This window comes from Polypterus senegalus, chromosome 9 (genome assembly GCF_016835505.1).
Source record: "Polypterus senegalus isolate Bchr_013 chromosome 9, ASM1683550v1, whole genome shotgun sequence".
NCBI classification, from domain to species: Eukaryota; Metazoa; Chordata; class Cladistia; order Polypteriformes; family Polypteridae; genus Polypterus; species Polypterus senegalus.
Window position 1 is genome coordinate 25,497,346 of NC_053162.1, and position 16,998 is coordinate 25,514,343.

A 16,998-nucleotide genomic window follows, 5' to 3' on the forward strand; every position below is an offset into this window, starting at 1 on the left:
TAGGCACAGCTGTGAAAATTTTAAACAAACTAGCCAAATAATATGAAGAAATCCTATAGTTAGTGGATTTCTATCTATCTATCTATCTATCTATCTATCTATCTATCTATCTATCTATCTATCTATCTATCTATTATATTCTATCTATCTATCTATCTATCTATCTATCTATCCATTATATAAAAAAATCTTGGGTCGAGACGTGATCTTTTTGACATCACGTGAGACTAGACATTACAACCTTAGGAAGCAAGACCCATAAACAGTGACTTTTGTACATCACGACCTAATTAGAAACAATTTAAAATAAGTTCACAGACATCTAACCTCACAGTTGTTGGAATGCTATTGGCAGACACACTTCATGTTGTCCCAGCTCTAAACAATGTTATACGTTCTAGATGGCACGTGAACAACTACACGAAGAAGAAAGAGCAGAGCGTCGAAAAGTGACACGAAAGCATTAGAGAAAAGAAGGCAAAAAAGGATGCACAAGAGAACAATAATAATCTGTGTGCAAATTCAGAAAATAAAGAAAGTAATAATCAGCCTAGACGTCCCACAAGAGACACTTTGACATCCCGTGAGAGACATTTTGATGTCCTACAAGACAAAGCAGTGAGACCAAAGGACAGCTGCTGTACAGGCTTTTAAATGATCGACATGCAGCGCGAGAAGCAGAACACGCAGCACGGCAGGAGGAGCATTAAGCAAGCAGGTGATCTGTCCATATCTCCAAAGCGTGCGTTCAGCCACCCCACACACAACACGAGCAGCAGAGACGCAAAGTGTCTGGTGCGTGGCATGCCCCAGGGTGGGGGGGATTTTGTGGGCTCACGAAGCGATATATATCTATACATATATATATTGTCATGGATGGCCAGGGTCCTTGCCTTGACCGGGGGAGCAAGCCTGGTCATTACAGTACCTCCCCTAGAATGCAAGATGGCAGCCCCCCTGGGTTGCAGCAGGGCTTCATGGGAGTTGGAGTTTGGTGCTTCCTTGTTGGGATCCATGGGTGCCACCAAGGGGTGCTGCAGTTGCTGCTGAGCCCTGGAAAGCAGCACTCTCGCCACACCTAGAAGAGCTGCCAGAAATAAGTCATCAAACACCTGGAGCCCTTCTGGGTGGGCTATAAAAGGAGCCAGCAGCCACCACTCTGGGAGGAGTGGTGGAGAAAAAGAAGAAGAAAAAGGAAAAGAATTGTGTTTTGTTATTGTGCTTGGAATTGTTTTGCCCAGCTTGTGGGAGACGGGAAAGATGTTTCCCACAAGGGAAAAAAAAAGCCATGTGTGCTTTGAACTTGTGTCCTACACCTGTCTGTGTAAGGACTGGCCTTTGCAATATATACACACACTCACATATATACAGTATATATATATATATATATATATATATATATATATATATATATATATATATATATATATATATATATATATATATAGAGAGAGAGAGAGAGAGAGAAAATGTACTATATAATAGATAGATGGCAGGATGACATTCTGCCTACAGCATGTGGCACCATTTTCCATTTCAGCATATGACTGTAATGCATAATAATAACATAAATTTACAATATATTAAAAAATGAGTATAAACATTTCCTTATAGGACTGAGCCTTTTTGAAGTTATAAATATTTTGCCAAGAAAATTTTGTACTGAGAAAAACCTAATGTAAAGTATTCAAATGCATTTCATAGAAAACTCAATGTAATTGTGAAATATATTTTTGATTTTCTTTGTAAACAAAGTTTGAACATGATAAATTAACTACTAAATTATTTAAAAATGTAACATCCTAGTCTACTAAAAGTATTTTACCTGCTCCGATTTTTATTAACAGTTTCCATCTGTGTGTGAAAACAACACTATGTAAGCTTCTGCGATGGGCTACATTTAGATAATAAAGGTGTGAGATTTTCAATTAACATAATATAAGGGTGTCGTACTGAAATCCTGGAGGGTGCACTGGCTGCAGACTTTAATTCCAGGCACTTTTTAAAATTAGTAACCATATACTGCTACTAATGGACAGCACTAACCTAGTGTTAATTTTACATTTTTTTTTTTTTGATATGATGAACTCTTAATTGTTCCTTTCTGTGTTAACCGGCAATCAAACAATAATGAGATGCAAAATGTATTTTAACACAATGCATTTTTATACACATTAATGATTCATGTTAAATTTCTTCCAGAGTTCCAGTGCTCACTATGTAATACATTCCTGAACAATACGATGTACCACTGTTCTGAGGAAATAAGGAGCCAGAGAATGATTAATTCAACTTCCTTATGAAATCATTTGGTATCTCCCAGGCTTCAAAATGTTAAGGCTTATCCTCTTGTGAAACCCACTGAGTTAGCCTGCCTTTCATTTTTGTGTTCATTTCTGTGTTGGAGCGGAACCTATCCAAACTAATTTAAATGTGATTAATTACCTTTAGAGATTTATTAAACATTAATAAGAAGCACATATTAAAATATTAACATTTTAATCTTTATTCAATAAATATTTTATGATCACACAGAGAAATGATTACTACCAACTTATCTATTTGTGTGACCAGATAAGCTAAAGCTGTACCTTTCAGCTCTTGTGCTATAAAATCGTCTTCCTGTGGCCCTTTGAATATGGTTAGCAAGATCTATCACCTGACTTTAGTCTAAAACTTTATGTTCTTATATGCATAATTAAATTACACAGTACAACATTATATTTTAAATAACGATGGATTATTTAACTTAAAACTACAGATGGCTTGAAGGCTGGTTCTTGATATTTTCAACAAGATAAATCAAAAGAAGAAATATCAGGTATGTTTGGTTTTTCAGAGTGACTTGATGCACTGATAAGTTATGAACAGGAGGACATTAACTGGACATTAACTGCATATTGGAATGAAACCATTCATTAGTGAACAGAAGAATATTCTACAGCAGGGCCAATAAATAAGTTTGGCCCAGATCATGAAAATTAAATTGGCAATCTCACTTTAAATATCATAAATCAACAAAACAAATACACATCATTTTTTTCCACTGTTTTGCTTAGTTGTTTTAATATTGTACATTATAAACATATAATTTTAAAATGCTACAATTCATGTGATAAATACCGAAGTAGTCGTGTAAGTCAATCAAATGCAATATATTCTACCAGTTATTATGTTTGTTATGTCTGAAGTATGAATTCTATACATTTGTAAACAAATAGCCGACTTTAGATGCAATATATTCTAAATCCTTGCTTTCTGTGGATTCCATTATCACAAATTCATGTACCTGTTATTATAAGAGTATAACCCATTTCCAGATACCTGTGGTCTCATCTTGTCTATTCATGATCATGCAAACTCCTGGTCTTGACATTATTCTAAATCCAACCCTACAAGCAGGTCCTCCAACTTACAGGGAAAATTTCAGGGTTGCGAGCAGGATTGTCACGCCAGCCACTGTAAAAAACCTCACACTGTTTCAGTGTGAAGCTGAGGTGTCACCCGCTGCACGTGGGTCCCAATCCAAGTGGTGCATCATGTGGTGGGTGCAGCACCGCGCTATCAGTGCATGTTCCCAATCAGTCCAGTCAGTGATCATGCAGAGTAGAAGAAGAATAACTAGATGGTCCATCGCGCAGCAGACACTCGTGAGATTGAGTAATACAACATTAGTGATGCCCTTAGATGTATGGCGATGCACACGCACTATGTTGAATGGATGGACATGTGCCTGTCCCGCACAGTGAAGTGTGGGTATGGCTGTTCAACCCCTCTCATAGTGGGTTTGCAATTATTCCCTGCTAAAAAGGAATTCCCAATAAGTGCCGGTCATAAGCTTACACTGATTAAGTATATGCTCTTTGTACACATCACCTGTCACTACTACTGCTTGGATGGTTCAATTAGGTCCTCAGATCAGCCCCAGTACGGTCTCTTGTGGCCTCTGGTGAAGTACCAGGAAAATTATAGAATTTGACTATTTAGAGGAAGTAAGAGTTGTAGCAAGGTTTTCATCGGTGAACCTGTGGAAGGATCATTACCAAGCCTCGACAGTGTGAAAGCGGAGTGTTTATGTTCCATCCCATCCACCCTACTTCTGAGCATGAGAGTCCTGCCCACTTGTCTCATACAAGTTGGAATGATCAAGATGCAGTAACTCCCTCCATCCCACAGAGGCCTGGGATCCCACTTGTCTGTTTTGCTTATGTGGTTTAATGACTTCATTCCTGTGGCTTCTGTTGTGTTAACAAGTCTTAGTGTTCTGATAGCATTCCACACGTTCTCTGTGTTTTACACTATTTTTCAAATATTTTTGTTAAATTTCAACAAAGGCAGTGAAGTGTAGTGCTAACTAAAAGTGTTTTGCCAAGTACTCCGAAGTTATGGTAACAAGTAGTAAAAGTGACTTGTGAATAGGGTCCGCATGAACCCAGCCCCAGTTCCCCACGGAACCAATGCTTCAATATTTGCAGTGTTTTTCGGGAACATAGCCCCAGTGGATAACAGGAATTCATATGGCGAAATTATGTGTAAAGGGAATGGCTTGTGGCAAGGCCACCTTCAGCAAGATTTTGTTCATTCTGTTACTCTAAGACTTTTATCTGTAAATGAGTATGCCAGGGAAGCCAAAGAAATTGTGGTATTATTCCAATAATCAGCCACACTTGAACAAAGATATAAATTATCTCTATATATAATCTTCATTTGGATCTTGATCTTTGTTTGATCATTAATGAATTAGAAGAAGATGCACTAGATGGCAGTGAGAGACAGCTAAATCATAGGCATTGCATTAAGAATCTCCTCCAGGCTTATACTACTGAAGACTGTAGTACTCCAGTCACACCTCAAAACACAGACATTGAAACTAAACAAATTGCTGTGCTTTAAATTAACTAAAGAGATCTTCATTTAGATCTTGATCTTTGTTTGTCCGCGAATTCCACGCATCCCACCTTCCAGTTTAGTACGTTGTTGTTACTCACGGATGTCAACAATGTGCCGGAATAACGAAAGGGGTGGTGGACAGTGTTACGCTGGTTAGCTCCTGAGGCCTGGTTAGAGAAAGAGATTGCTGAAGATAAAAGGTATGTGCCTACGTAACATATGAATGAAAGAAAGACAGTGGGTAAAATGAATGACAACGTAACAGCACGTTCCGGAAATTATTATTGTTACGTTAGTAGCGGCGAGTGCTGTGCGTCTCACAGTTGTACCGTGGCTTGCTCACATGTCAGTGAAGTGATCCTTTTTTATGCTTTAAAGAGCCTGGATACCTATGTGCCCCCCTTTTATAACCATTGCTCCGTGTATATTGCCCTACTCTTTGGATTGCCACAAAGCAACCTGCGAGATTGGAGAAAGGTTGAGAAGACATCGTGAGAGGAAATGATAGCGTCGTGAAAACGAGATGGACTGTGAACGGACAGAAGCAGAAATGCTCCTACACCACCACATAATTACTGTTCGGACAGTGATTCCGAGTAGGCTGTTCCTATCGAATCAATGTCGAAGGGTTTTCTTTTGTAATTTTGTTTCCCTTATAAAAAATCATAATGCTGTGCGACGAGTCCAGTTCATGACTGTCAGCCGCGTTTAAACAGGGAGCCCTTCACAGACAACTTTAACATGCGCAATGTAGTTGGGCGCACATGGCTAGTTTTTAATTATGGGAAAAAAATTGCACTTCATGGATTATTGAAAAGGAGCAAAATTAGGCTTGTGTATAGTCATGGTAATGTGAAGACCCTTATGGGCACTAGTGAGGGAAGGACAACTGTATGTTTTTATGGTATTCACATGTATATTCATTATATATAGGAGATTATTATAGCAACAGTTATTATCAGGATAACCATAGTAAGCATTCTTAAGTGTGGAAATTTTTGTTGGTTTATTTCCTCAGTCCAAGTTTATCAAAAATCCACAGACTAGATTGCCACCCTCAGGCCATCTAATGACTGAGTGTCAATGAGTTCTTTTCTGCTGTAATTGGAAGAGGGAAGATTTAATAGAATAGAGTCAAGGACATGTGATGCAGTCAGGATAATCAAGCAAAGTGTGGCACCAGAAGACCAAAAGCCACTGTCATCAAAACAAGAAACAAAAGCCTTAATTAAAGGAAAATATTGTAACTAAAATTCTTTCACAAGGAAACACTAATAAAAGAAATTCTCACACAAAGCATTATGGAAATTATCCACAATCTCGGATACCAGAAAATACACCATACTGACTTTTTTAACCATTTGTTTCCTGAAGAGGCATTAGCTCTCTTGGAAATGTGTTCTTTTGAAATTGTGGCATATTAAGTAACTAAACAATATAGTAATATACCAGAAAAGACGATATCCCTCCCATCGTGATTACGGGGTACAAGAATCACATGAGAAAAAATACACTTTAGCTTACATTTACTGACGGTTAACGCGGTTACAGACGGGAGGCATATGGACAGACTTTATCCAGGTGGGAATCTGTATCAACACAGGCTGCCATTTCTCGTCCCCACACTGGGAGGTTTTTCGGAACATTGCCGACACGTGCCCCAAAGGGTCTGTCTGTTGTCCAAGCCTTTTATACTGTTCTTCTTCAACTTGCTGGTCCTTTCTGTCTCCAAACAAGGGCAGGAAAGGGCTGAACTCATCCTCCACAAAATATAGAAATATCATAGTGCTTACATGCCAGTTCTCATTCTCCCAACAAGGAAATAAGACTTTGTACTGACAGAGGACAGAAATACACTATTCTGTGTTTAAGCTGACTATACAATCCTCCAATTGTCTTTGGCTATCTAATCCAATGCTTGGCTAGCAATTCTAACTGTTGAGCCCCTGTGTGCCAAATTTAACATGCACATGTGAATAAATCCATACCAGTGAGCATAGAGACAGTGACATTAATATTAAAGAAAAATGTAGTATAACACCATTTCACTGATGACATTATGGGTCACAACCCATACTGAATAAAATGGCTTTGGGAAGCGAAACAAAAACAATTTGACTGTTTTGAATACAGTTCAAAACACAAAATATTATCAAAACAGAAATCTAAATGCTTCAAAGGACTAAATAGTATGAAAAAGATCAGAAAAAGATAACAACCGAGAGAAAAAAATAAAATAAAATCTATTGCATAAGAATCTAATATTGATGCATCAATCAGTGATGCTATCACCTACTTTAATTTCATTGCAACTCTCCATTAACATCAATAAAGAAAAGATATTTTGTAATTAACGTCACTTCAATGGGATCGTTATTGTCCTTTTGTCAAAGTTTGCTTTAAGTTCATCTAAAAAGCCTGTCTTCTACTCCAAGTATCTGTGCAGTTCCAGTGTTAATAAAGCTGCAGGAAGTAGTAACTAAATCATTTTGGGCAATTTTAGCAATATGATGTCTTTATGGGTAAGCTAATCTGGTGTGGTTCTTGGCACTTATTCAGAGTTGAAGAGATATCTAAGGTGGATTTCTTGAATCACAACTTCCAGAACATTAATAGTTACGATCAATTTATTTTCTTAACCCAAGTAATCCAACAGAAGGGTTGTAGAGAGCCAGGGCCTGTTACGAGACAACCCCACAAAATACGGGAAGCCAATCTATTGCAGGACCCTGTGATACACAGACAGTCACTTTGAGCTAATTTAGAGTTGCCATTTAACCAGTCATACTTGTCTTTGGCACATGAGAAGAAAGCCAGAGTACCTGGGAAAAAATCCCATTCAGACCATTAGGGCCGAATTTGAACAGTTTTGGTAGTATTATGCAGTGCTAACCACTCCACCAAAGTAGACGCTAATCTTATTTTGAAAAACTTCATCTTTATTATACAGCTTTTTCTACTAGAATATAATAATATCATTTCAATCATAACAATGAGTTTTCTCTTGTATCATTTTCCTTTACTTTCCATCATATTCAATTTATGGAATGAGCACATATTCATTTTGTTCATCACTTTGTATTGAATGTTATTTCTATAAAGAAATACAGCATTGTTGCCTCTAATTATATAATAAATTAGACTCTTACATAGTCAGAAATGTCATGTAAGGTATTCCTAAATGTTGAGCAAATGTATTGCAGAAAGTAAAATGTCTGCTTCCAAGACTCATTGTAAGATAATTATATCTCAGATTTGCATCGTTGCTTCAGCTGCAATACCACTGAAAAGAAGCTGAAAAGTACCTTAATGGCATTGGTGGAAATTTGAATTTCATGAAGTCGTCTCATTGTCCCATCTCTGTCGATGAAATATGAAGATGCCAGCTGATATAGTGCCTCCACACTCTGAGTAGCATTGACTGTTTTTCTGTCCAGTTTACTTTTGTCCATATACATAGTCAGTGCCTCTTCACCTAGACAGAAAATGATAAGTATTTTTCTGTTAAAATCTTATTAACAAAGTATACTGTACATGAAATGTGCCATCAAAAACAAACCTCATTTCAGTGTGTCTTTAATCGTTATGAACTAATAGTAAAATAATTATTTACAATGGATGTAGTTATTACATTGCTTAATTTTTCATGATAGATAGATAGATAGATAGATAGATAGATAGATAGATAGATAGATAGATAGATAGATAGATAGATAGATAGATAGATAGATAGATAGATAGATAGATATGAAAGGCACTATATATCAAATAGATAGATAGATAGATAGATAGATAGATAGATAGATAGATAGATAGATAGATAGATAGACAGAACTGACAACTTTATTTGTCAGCAGTTACGATCATACTGAGGCATTATGCAGTATTGCTGCAGGTAGAAAGGAGGCACTGTAGTTATTCTTTAGCCAATTATTCCTAACCCTAGCTGAAAGTCCTCAGTGTTAGTATGTCAGGAAGAGGATGTGCAGCATTGTTCATAATGGCAATTCTGTTTTAATTCTCTCATTTGCTACAACCTCCTGGGGGTCCTGAGTGCAGCCCATAAACTGTGCTTTTAATTAGCATGTTAATTCATTAGGCCTCTCCTGAAGTGATGTTACCAGCCCAGCACACCACAGTGTTGAATATCACACTGGCCATCATAGAGTTGTGGAAGACATGAGGGATGTCACTTTCCATATTAAAGGAATTCAATCTCCTAAGAAAAATGGTCTACTCTGTCCTTTCTTATATAGTTTCAAAGTGTTGTGAGAACAGTTCAACGTGTCATTGTGGTAGAACGTGTAAGAATGTACCACCTCTACATCCACTGCTCAAATAGTGACCAAACATGGGGCTGTTTGGTGAGGCGAAAGTCGATAACCAGTTCCTTGTTTTTACTGATGTTAAGATGCAGACAGTTCTCTTTGCATCAAGAAACAAAGTTCTTCACTTCACTCCTCTGTCTCATCCCCCTTATCAATATAAAAGTGCAGAATTGTCTGAGAATTTCTGCAAGTGACATGACCTGCTGTTATACTTGTAGTCAGAGGTGTACAGCATGAAGAGAAAAGGAGATAGGCCTGTTCCTTGTGGTGCTCCAGTGTTGCTCACATAGTCCTTAAGTCTCACAAACTGTGGTCTGCCTGAGAGATAGTCCATATTCCAGGACACCACAGGCTCAGCCCATCCACCTGCATATGTTTGAGTTTACCCCTTAACAGAGACAGCTGGATAGTATTGAAGGTATTGGAGAAATCAAAAATCAGAATCGTCACAGTGCTGCCAGCTTTGTTCAGGTGAGAATAAGCCTTGTGGAGCAGAGATAATTGCATCCTCCATTCCAAACTTTGTCCAATAGGCAAACTGCGGTCAGTCCAGGTGCTCTACCATAAGAGAGCTCATATTGTCCAGGACAAGTCTCTCAAAGTTCTTTATGATATGAGACGTAAGTAGCAATATGTTTGTGATTATTGAGAAGACAAACTACTGTATTTTGTCAGAGCAAAAAACAACTAGTACAAAGCAGTTAATTCAGTTTTGTTTGCGTAACTTTTAGTATTATTCTAAATATTCTTTAAGGATATTTTTGTAAACAGCATTTTGACCAGAAATGTTGGTCTCTATTGCTACTGGTACATTCAATCTGCCTTTTTTGCTTTAATATTTTCACTCTAACAAAACAGAGGCAAGTTTTCCTTGTGGTAACATAATAAAGTACATTTCAAGTTATCCATTTTGTGAAAATAAGGCTGTTTACTCTTTCTCTTTATTTTCCACAAGTTTTTCTTATTATTTTTGCCACACTTTCTGTTACAGATCTGAAATATTCCAGTTTTTTCTAAACATAATGATAAAAATACTATATAGAAATATTAAATTCTTCTACAATACATTTGTTAGAACAATAACAAACAAGCAAAGTAGAAAAAAATCATTCACTTGGAAAAAAGATTTCACACTTGGTAAACAAAAGAGGAAAAAAATCAGGGATGCTAAAGATTGTGCATGTTGTCCTCTGCAGTGCTGAAAAATGCTGTTTCAGCAGCCTGAGAAAATAAGTATTAAAGGATAGCCTCAAACATTCTTGCTGTATGCATTTAGACACGTGTTTAGGTGGAGATTGGATTTTTGATTTATGATCAGCCTAGTAAAAGTGAGGTGTTTGCTCTAAATCATTAGACATTCTTCTATATAAAATGTGAAAGGCTTATTTTAACCTCTTGCCCATTTTTGCAGTTTTTGCCTGTGATATAGATAAAAAAACATTAAACACATTTGGATGAGCCTATCCAATTGTAGCCAGATATGTACCTCATTCTTCTCAAAAATGCTGCACATGATGGACATATAATGATGCAGTTGTCAACAAAATGGATTTACAGTAAGCATGGTTAGGGAGCTGGACTCTACTATGAAGTGTCACAAGATCATATTGCAGAATGACAATTAAAACATCATTAATGGCACATAGCCATCTTTTTCTTCTCCATGTATCCTTATTCATATATTAATTCATCTATTTACTCATTTTTACTAGCTTTAAGTGTTATTCTACTTTACATGCTCTTTTTCTCAGGGGGGGGTTGATTTGTTTTCAATCGTATTTTTTGTAAAATGTATCTATTTGTATGGAATGTTGTGTGATTTCAATAAAAGCAATAAAATTATATCTATAAAAAATAAATAAATATAGAAAGAGCAGGGCGGCACGGTGGTGCAGTGGTAGCGCTGCTGCCTCGCAGTTAGGAGACCCGGGTTCGCTTCCTGGGTCCTCCCTGCGTGGAGTTTGCATGTTCTCCCCGTGTCTGCGTGGGTTTCCTCCGGGCGCTCCGGTTTCCTCCCACAGTCCAAAGACATGCTGGTTCTAGATTGTAAATTGGCCCTAGTGTGCGCTTGGTGTTTGTGTGTGTCCTGCGGTGGGTTGGCACCCTGCCCAGGATTGGTTCCTGCCTTGTGCCCTGTGTTGGCTGGGATTGGCTCCAGCAGACCCCCGTGACCCTGTATTTGGATTCAGCGGGTTAGAAAATGGATGGATGGATGGATAGAAAGAGCAAAACAAATGAACTCAATGAATACATTAAAAGTTCAGGCTTAAAAAACTCCAACAAGCCAACAACCCACCTCTTCTATGACACCTGTTTACTCAGAGGTAATATCTAAACCATATTCCTCACAATTATTCGGTTCTTCCACCTCATAGTACCCCAAAAGACAATTTCTTTCACTCTTATTTGTACCCAATGCCAACCATCCACTCTGTTCTGCCACTGGGAAAATTAGCAGACAGAATTAAGGGCAAACTGGGAACAGAAGTAAAAACATAGGCAAAGGATTGAAACCAGGGGCCTTGTTTATAAATCTGTGTGTGAATTCTGGCAGGAAGATATGTGCATAGCAAAAAAATTGGGAAAATGCATACAAAAAAAAATCAGATTTATAAAATCTACCGTATGCAATTTATACGCTGTTCACTATTTATAAATTACTATCACCTTGTAATTTAGCATAAATGAACACGCTTCCAACACCGCCAGGAAACTTCAATAAATGGAGCATGCTAATCAACCTCATACATATGCAATCACGATGCAGAACGTGTTTACCCTAACCCCCCCCAACCACCACCACCACCAATTACTGAGAGCATAAGATCATGTGCGGCATTATGGTGCCTCTCCTCTATGCTCTGGAGGACCGGGAAAGGCGAAAGAAAGGCACCACCGTCTGAGCGGGTAACCACTACCACCAAACACATGTAATGCCGAGATTGCTGTTACAATAAATAGCACAGGATATATGAAACACTAAGGGTTCAGCTAGTTACCTTACCAACCAGCCAGCCACCACGTACTGTGCCATCACATTGTTTTATGTTTTTTATTTTACTTCTATATTTTATTTATTTGTTATATTTATATGTTTAGTTATGCTCTCTTTCCCTTTAAAATTGAATTTCAGGGGGTGGGGCCACCATAACATACAACTGCAGGATCACACAGACAGAAGGTCCTGACCAAGCAACAGAGAGCAAGATAAAAAGAAAATGAGTAATAGGGAGTCATAATACTACCATATAATTATAGCTGTAACTAGACTAAAACGAACATCACCATCCAAAATGCTTTGTCTATACAACAGCAGCTATTCTGTACAGGAGAAGCTGAACAGTCTCAAAATATTTAATGGAAAGGTGTGTCTTCAAAAGATGCTTGAACATGAGTACATTTGGTGCAATTTGAATAGCCAAAGGAAAATCATTCCACAGCTTTCGAGCAAGAACAGAAACGTCTCTGCACATCTGGCAACAGGAGGAATGGCGACAGAAGGGAGACTTTCTGAAGGGATGTATGGAGAGACCAAAGACTGTATGTATAGAGGAGTAGAACCTGTCAGAAGACTATATGTCAAGACAAGAGTTTTGAACTGGTTCCTTGCAGTAATAGGAAACCAGTGAAGAGACCAAAAGCAGAGGAGTGGTAGGAGTGGAGTAAGGAACCAAGAACATCATTCGAGCAGCTAATACTAGACAAGCAGGAGAGGTATGATAGCAGCTAAAGAAGGTTTCCCCCAGCAGGGAGTTGCAATAGGCCAGCCGAGTGGCATCATTTTTAAGGAAGGGTTGAATGTTTTCTAAAAAATTATAAAGAAAGAAATGACATGACAGGATCACTGAAGAAATATATTCTATGAATGAAAATGAGGAGTCCAGTGTCACATAGGGATTCCTGACTGTGCCCAATGCCAATAGGGTAACATCAAGAGCAATGCTAAGAGACGAATCTGAGTGCATAGAATCAGAAGGCAAGTACAGGATATCTTACTTTGAAAGATTAATATTGAGGTGATGACATTTTATCCATAATTATACAAACAGTTGAACATCCATCTATGTATCTGCCTTCTGAACACACATCTTCCAGTATGGGATTCAGAGAAGCACAAGACTGACTCCACAGTCCATTATTGAATTTGATTTATATGTCTTTTGCTACAAACTATTGTGCAGCTAAATTATAGTGTTTCCAAAATGATAAGATAGCTTAGCAAGACTTTTGTGGCAATCACAAAATCTGAAAATCAAGGGTTAAACACTTTTGTGGAAAACCATTTGCCTGCCTGTAGGCCCCTTTCCCAGACTGTAAAAAAGTGTGGGCTTTCACAGTCTGGCTAAAGGCCCAACTCATACACGGAGAAATATGGCTGCCAAGATTGAGGAAAACTCAATAAATCTTGTTGTATACACCTGTGTGATAAATCTCTGACAGCTGCAGCTTTGATTGAGTTGTCTATACAAAATGATATACTCATCTTCTTTGTTAAAATCCCACTTCTATGAGAAGTGATTGTGATAATATGGGATGCTCATCTTGATGATAACTTTTATTCTCAGCGTATCTCTGAAAATTACTTTCATTATGATCTCAGAGTAACTTTAAGTTGTCTAGACCAAATGTTCTGAAACATTAAATTTTTTTCTTGGTAAATTTGTATAAGTAGAACATAATACTTAATGTTAATTAGCTGAACATAATGTTAATTAGTAGAACATAATACTTAATGTTAATTAACTTAATGGTGGAACTTTAGGAGAACTAGTATAATACTGAACTAAACTGAAGCTTTGAGACAAATCCTAAAATAGGCTGCATTGCAGTTGCTTTACATATCACACTATAGGATTCCAAGCAAATTGCTTAACCTTACCATGTTCTTCTTGTAAAAAAATGATATAAAAGCAGTTGTGGTGTATTCTGATCCTGAAAGTTGCCTTAGGTAAAAGCCTCTGCCAATTATAGACTAAAAAAAATAATAATAATATAGCTTTCACAATTGGAGCACTGGCAAATTGAGTGATTTTCTCAGGGGTACGCAGTGAGCTGAACTTGAGAATTGAAGTAGTAGAACACAAGTGACATCATTATGTCATTTAAAGTGCATCTTCTGACATATAAATGTTCTTTTTCAGACTAGAAAAATTGTAAGTCCTCCTCCTCTTTTATAAGAAGGGCTGTATCAATTAAAATATTTGATTTTAATGATAGATAGATAGATAGATAGATAGATAGATAGATAGATAGATAGATAGATAGATAGATAGATAGATAGATGCTGAAAAATACACATATTATAACGAACCACAACCCTCTAAAACATGTACCCAAGAACTTCAGGCTTGGAAAAAAGAGAGCTGCTGCCATCTGATAACAGGCTTGTAAGTGGTAAGAAGATGTGGTTAGACCTACCCAGTTAAATCACAGGTTTACATTAAAAGGCATTTAAGCTAATGCAGGTCCAGCTTGTTGTGTCCACAAGTGGAACATGTTTTGTCCCTTCCAAAATTTCCCTGTAGAAACTCACCAGCATTCTAGGGTCAGAATGAGTCATCAATAGACTATTTTTCTGTTGCTATGCTAATAAACGTTAACTTCCCTCCCTAGGCAGTAAACTGGACGAATTTAATCAGCATTTCGGTGTCTGGACCGTAATGTGGTTGCCTTTTTTATATTATTTTTCACATGGATGTCAAGTACCCTCCCGCTTTTTTTTTCAGATGAAACCTGTCAAGCATTAGAACAGAGTCTAAAATAAAATGTTTAAGCAGGCTCTATGCAGTACCCAAAATGCCACAGTACCTGAACTCACTATGAAATGTGACAGTTCTTCCAACTTACTTAAAAGCAATCATGCACTCCTTATTTTATGGAGGCAGAGAAGATCTGAAACCTCTTCACCTTACTTTGACCTTTGCTCTGAAACTGAGATGTGAAGCCATTTTCTTGGCTAACAACCTTCAAGATAAAGTTTAATGTCAGGCATAGGCAAACAAGTCCTAGACAGACTAGACCCCTGGCAATGGAGACTGGGTTTGGGAACATTTCCAATTGTGCCAACCTTGTGCCCTGGTCTGAACTAGAGTCACGATAATACATCAGTGGATTTCCTTCACTTTGTTCCACAGCTCTCTGTTGCCTCACTTTTTTATCTGCATCTTCCTTTTACTAATTTTTAAAAAAAAAAAACTCTAAACCTTATTATAGACACTTTATTCATAGGTTTCCTTAGACTTTACATTACTATTCTATCATTTTTAAGGCATTAAATATTTAGTTAAAATTTCTCTTCTTTTTGTAATCCGCCACAAAGAAGAGATGATCCTCAAAATTTTTTAATCTAAATTTTCAGTTGTGTTGATCTTGAGCACTGGTCTATACAAGGACCATATTGGATGAAGGACACAAACACTTGGTTGAATTCTCTTCAGTTTGTTCTGCATCTATTGCCTTTGCATATTAGCAATATCACTCTGACATCTCTATCATTCCCTTTAATATACTCGTTTTTCATGCTAATTTATTGATTACAGGTTCACTATTCATAGGTTTACTTGGGCTTTAAATTTGTATAAAGGTTTTTTCATGGAATTTAATAATTAGTTCAAATTTAATTAAAAACAAGTTGACTAGTTTTGAATTTACCATTTCTAAATATGTCAACCTTGTGCCAAGGAGCCCAATTGGACAAATGGCAATAACACTTTTAAAGTTTCGTTAGTTTGTTCTGCAGCTCTCCATTGCCTTTGCCTATTGTTTGTATTACTATGACATCTGCATCTTCTCTAACCAAAATTTCCTTCAATTCATTTGTTCCTGTGACTCCACAATTGATTGTTATTTTTCTCTTTTCGTTTTATTACATGTAATTGTATTCTTTTCATATTTTTTGTTTTCTGGAGAAAACTGTACTATTAGTTTTTTCTGTAACTATTTACCTAAGAGGGAGGACCCAAAATTTTCCTGCATTGTTAAAAAAATTATTATACAACTTACAGCTTTTCCATTTTAGTCACCATCAAAATACTTCCCTTGAGATGCAGTATCCTTGACCCAGCACTTATTTAATTTCTGATAACATTTCCTGTACGCATCTTTTGTATCCGTGTCTACAGCTTCCTGTGTTTATTTTTTTCTGCATTTTTAACAAGGTAGCAAATCGTCTTCCCTTCAGTCTCAATTTTAATTTCTGGAACAAAAAGAAATCACAGGGAGCAAGATCTGGAAGATTTGAGGGTGCAAAGGAACAACAACACTGTTTTTGCTCACAAACACTTTGACTGACAATGCGGTGTGTGCAGGTAAACTTGAACCACTACTCTGGAGAATTTTTTTCCCCATCCTTTGTCGCAGACACCCAGCAGATCAGTGTAATGTTGCTGATTAAAAGTCTTTTCAGAGGGAAACTCTTTATTAACAAGTCCTTAATATGCAAAACTGCAATCATCACTATTTTGATGTTCAATATGACCCGATGTGTTTTTTTGCCTTGGAGAAAAAGAATTGCAGCAGTCACTCACACAATTGTAGAACAAATGACTTGATTAGCACTTGATTAGCTCAGCACAATACCATTTGGCAGACTGATTAACACAACTGTGGGCAAGCAATACCTAGTGGCATATTCGATAAGTATAGCCTACTCCCAAGCTATTGGCCGATTGCGGGAATTATATGTTTTCTATTATACACAGTATTTGTTTTCCCTTTTCTACTTGTAATTGTTTTCTGTTATTTTTTATATTGTATATATATATGCGGCCACATGTCTTGG

General features: G+C 37.2%; 1 protein-coding gene across 2 annotated transcripts in view; it reads right to left on the reverse strand.

Moving 5' to 3' along the window:
• The window catches only part of brinp1 (bone morphogenetic protein/retinoic acid inducible neural-specific 1), a 621,084-nt gene that overhangs the window by 218,897 nt on the left and 385,189 nt on the right, over window positions 1–16,998 (reverse strand). For both annotated transcript variants that reach the window (XM_039762747.1, XM_039762748.1), the window contains exon 4: window positions 8,196–8,365. In XM_039762747.1, the coding sequence (XP_039618681.1) occupies window positions 8,196–8,365 (170 nt within the window). The remainder of the gene's footprint in view (window positions 1–8,195; window positions 8,366–16,998) is intronic.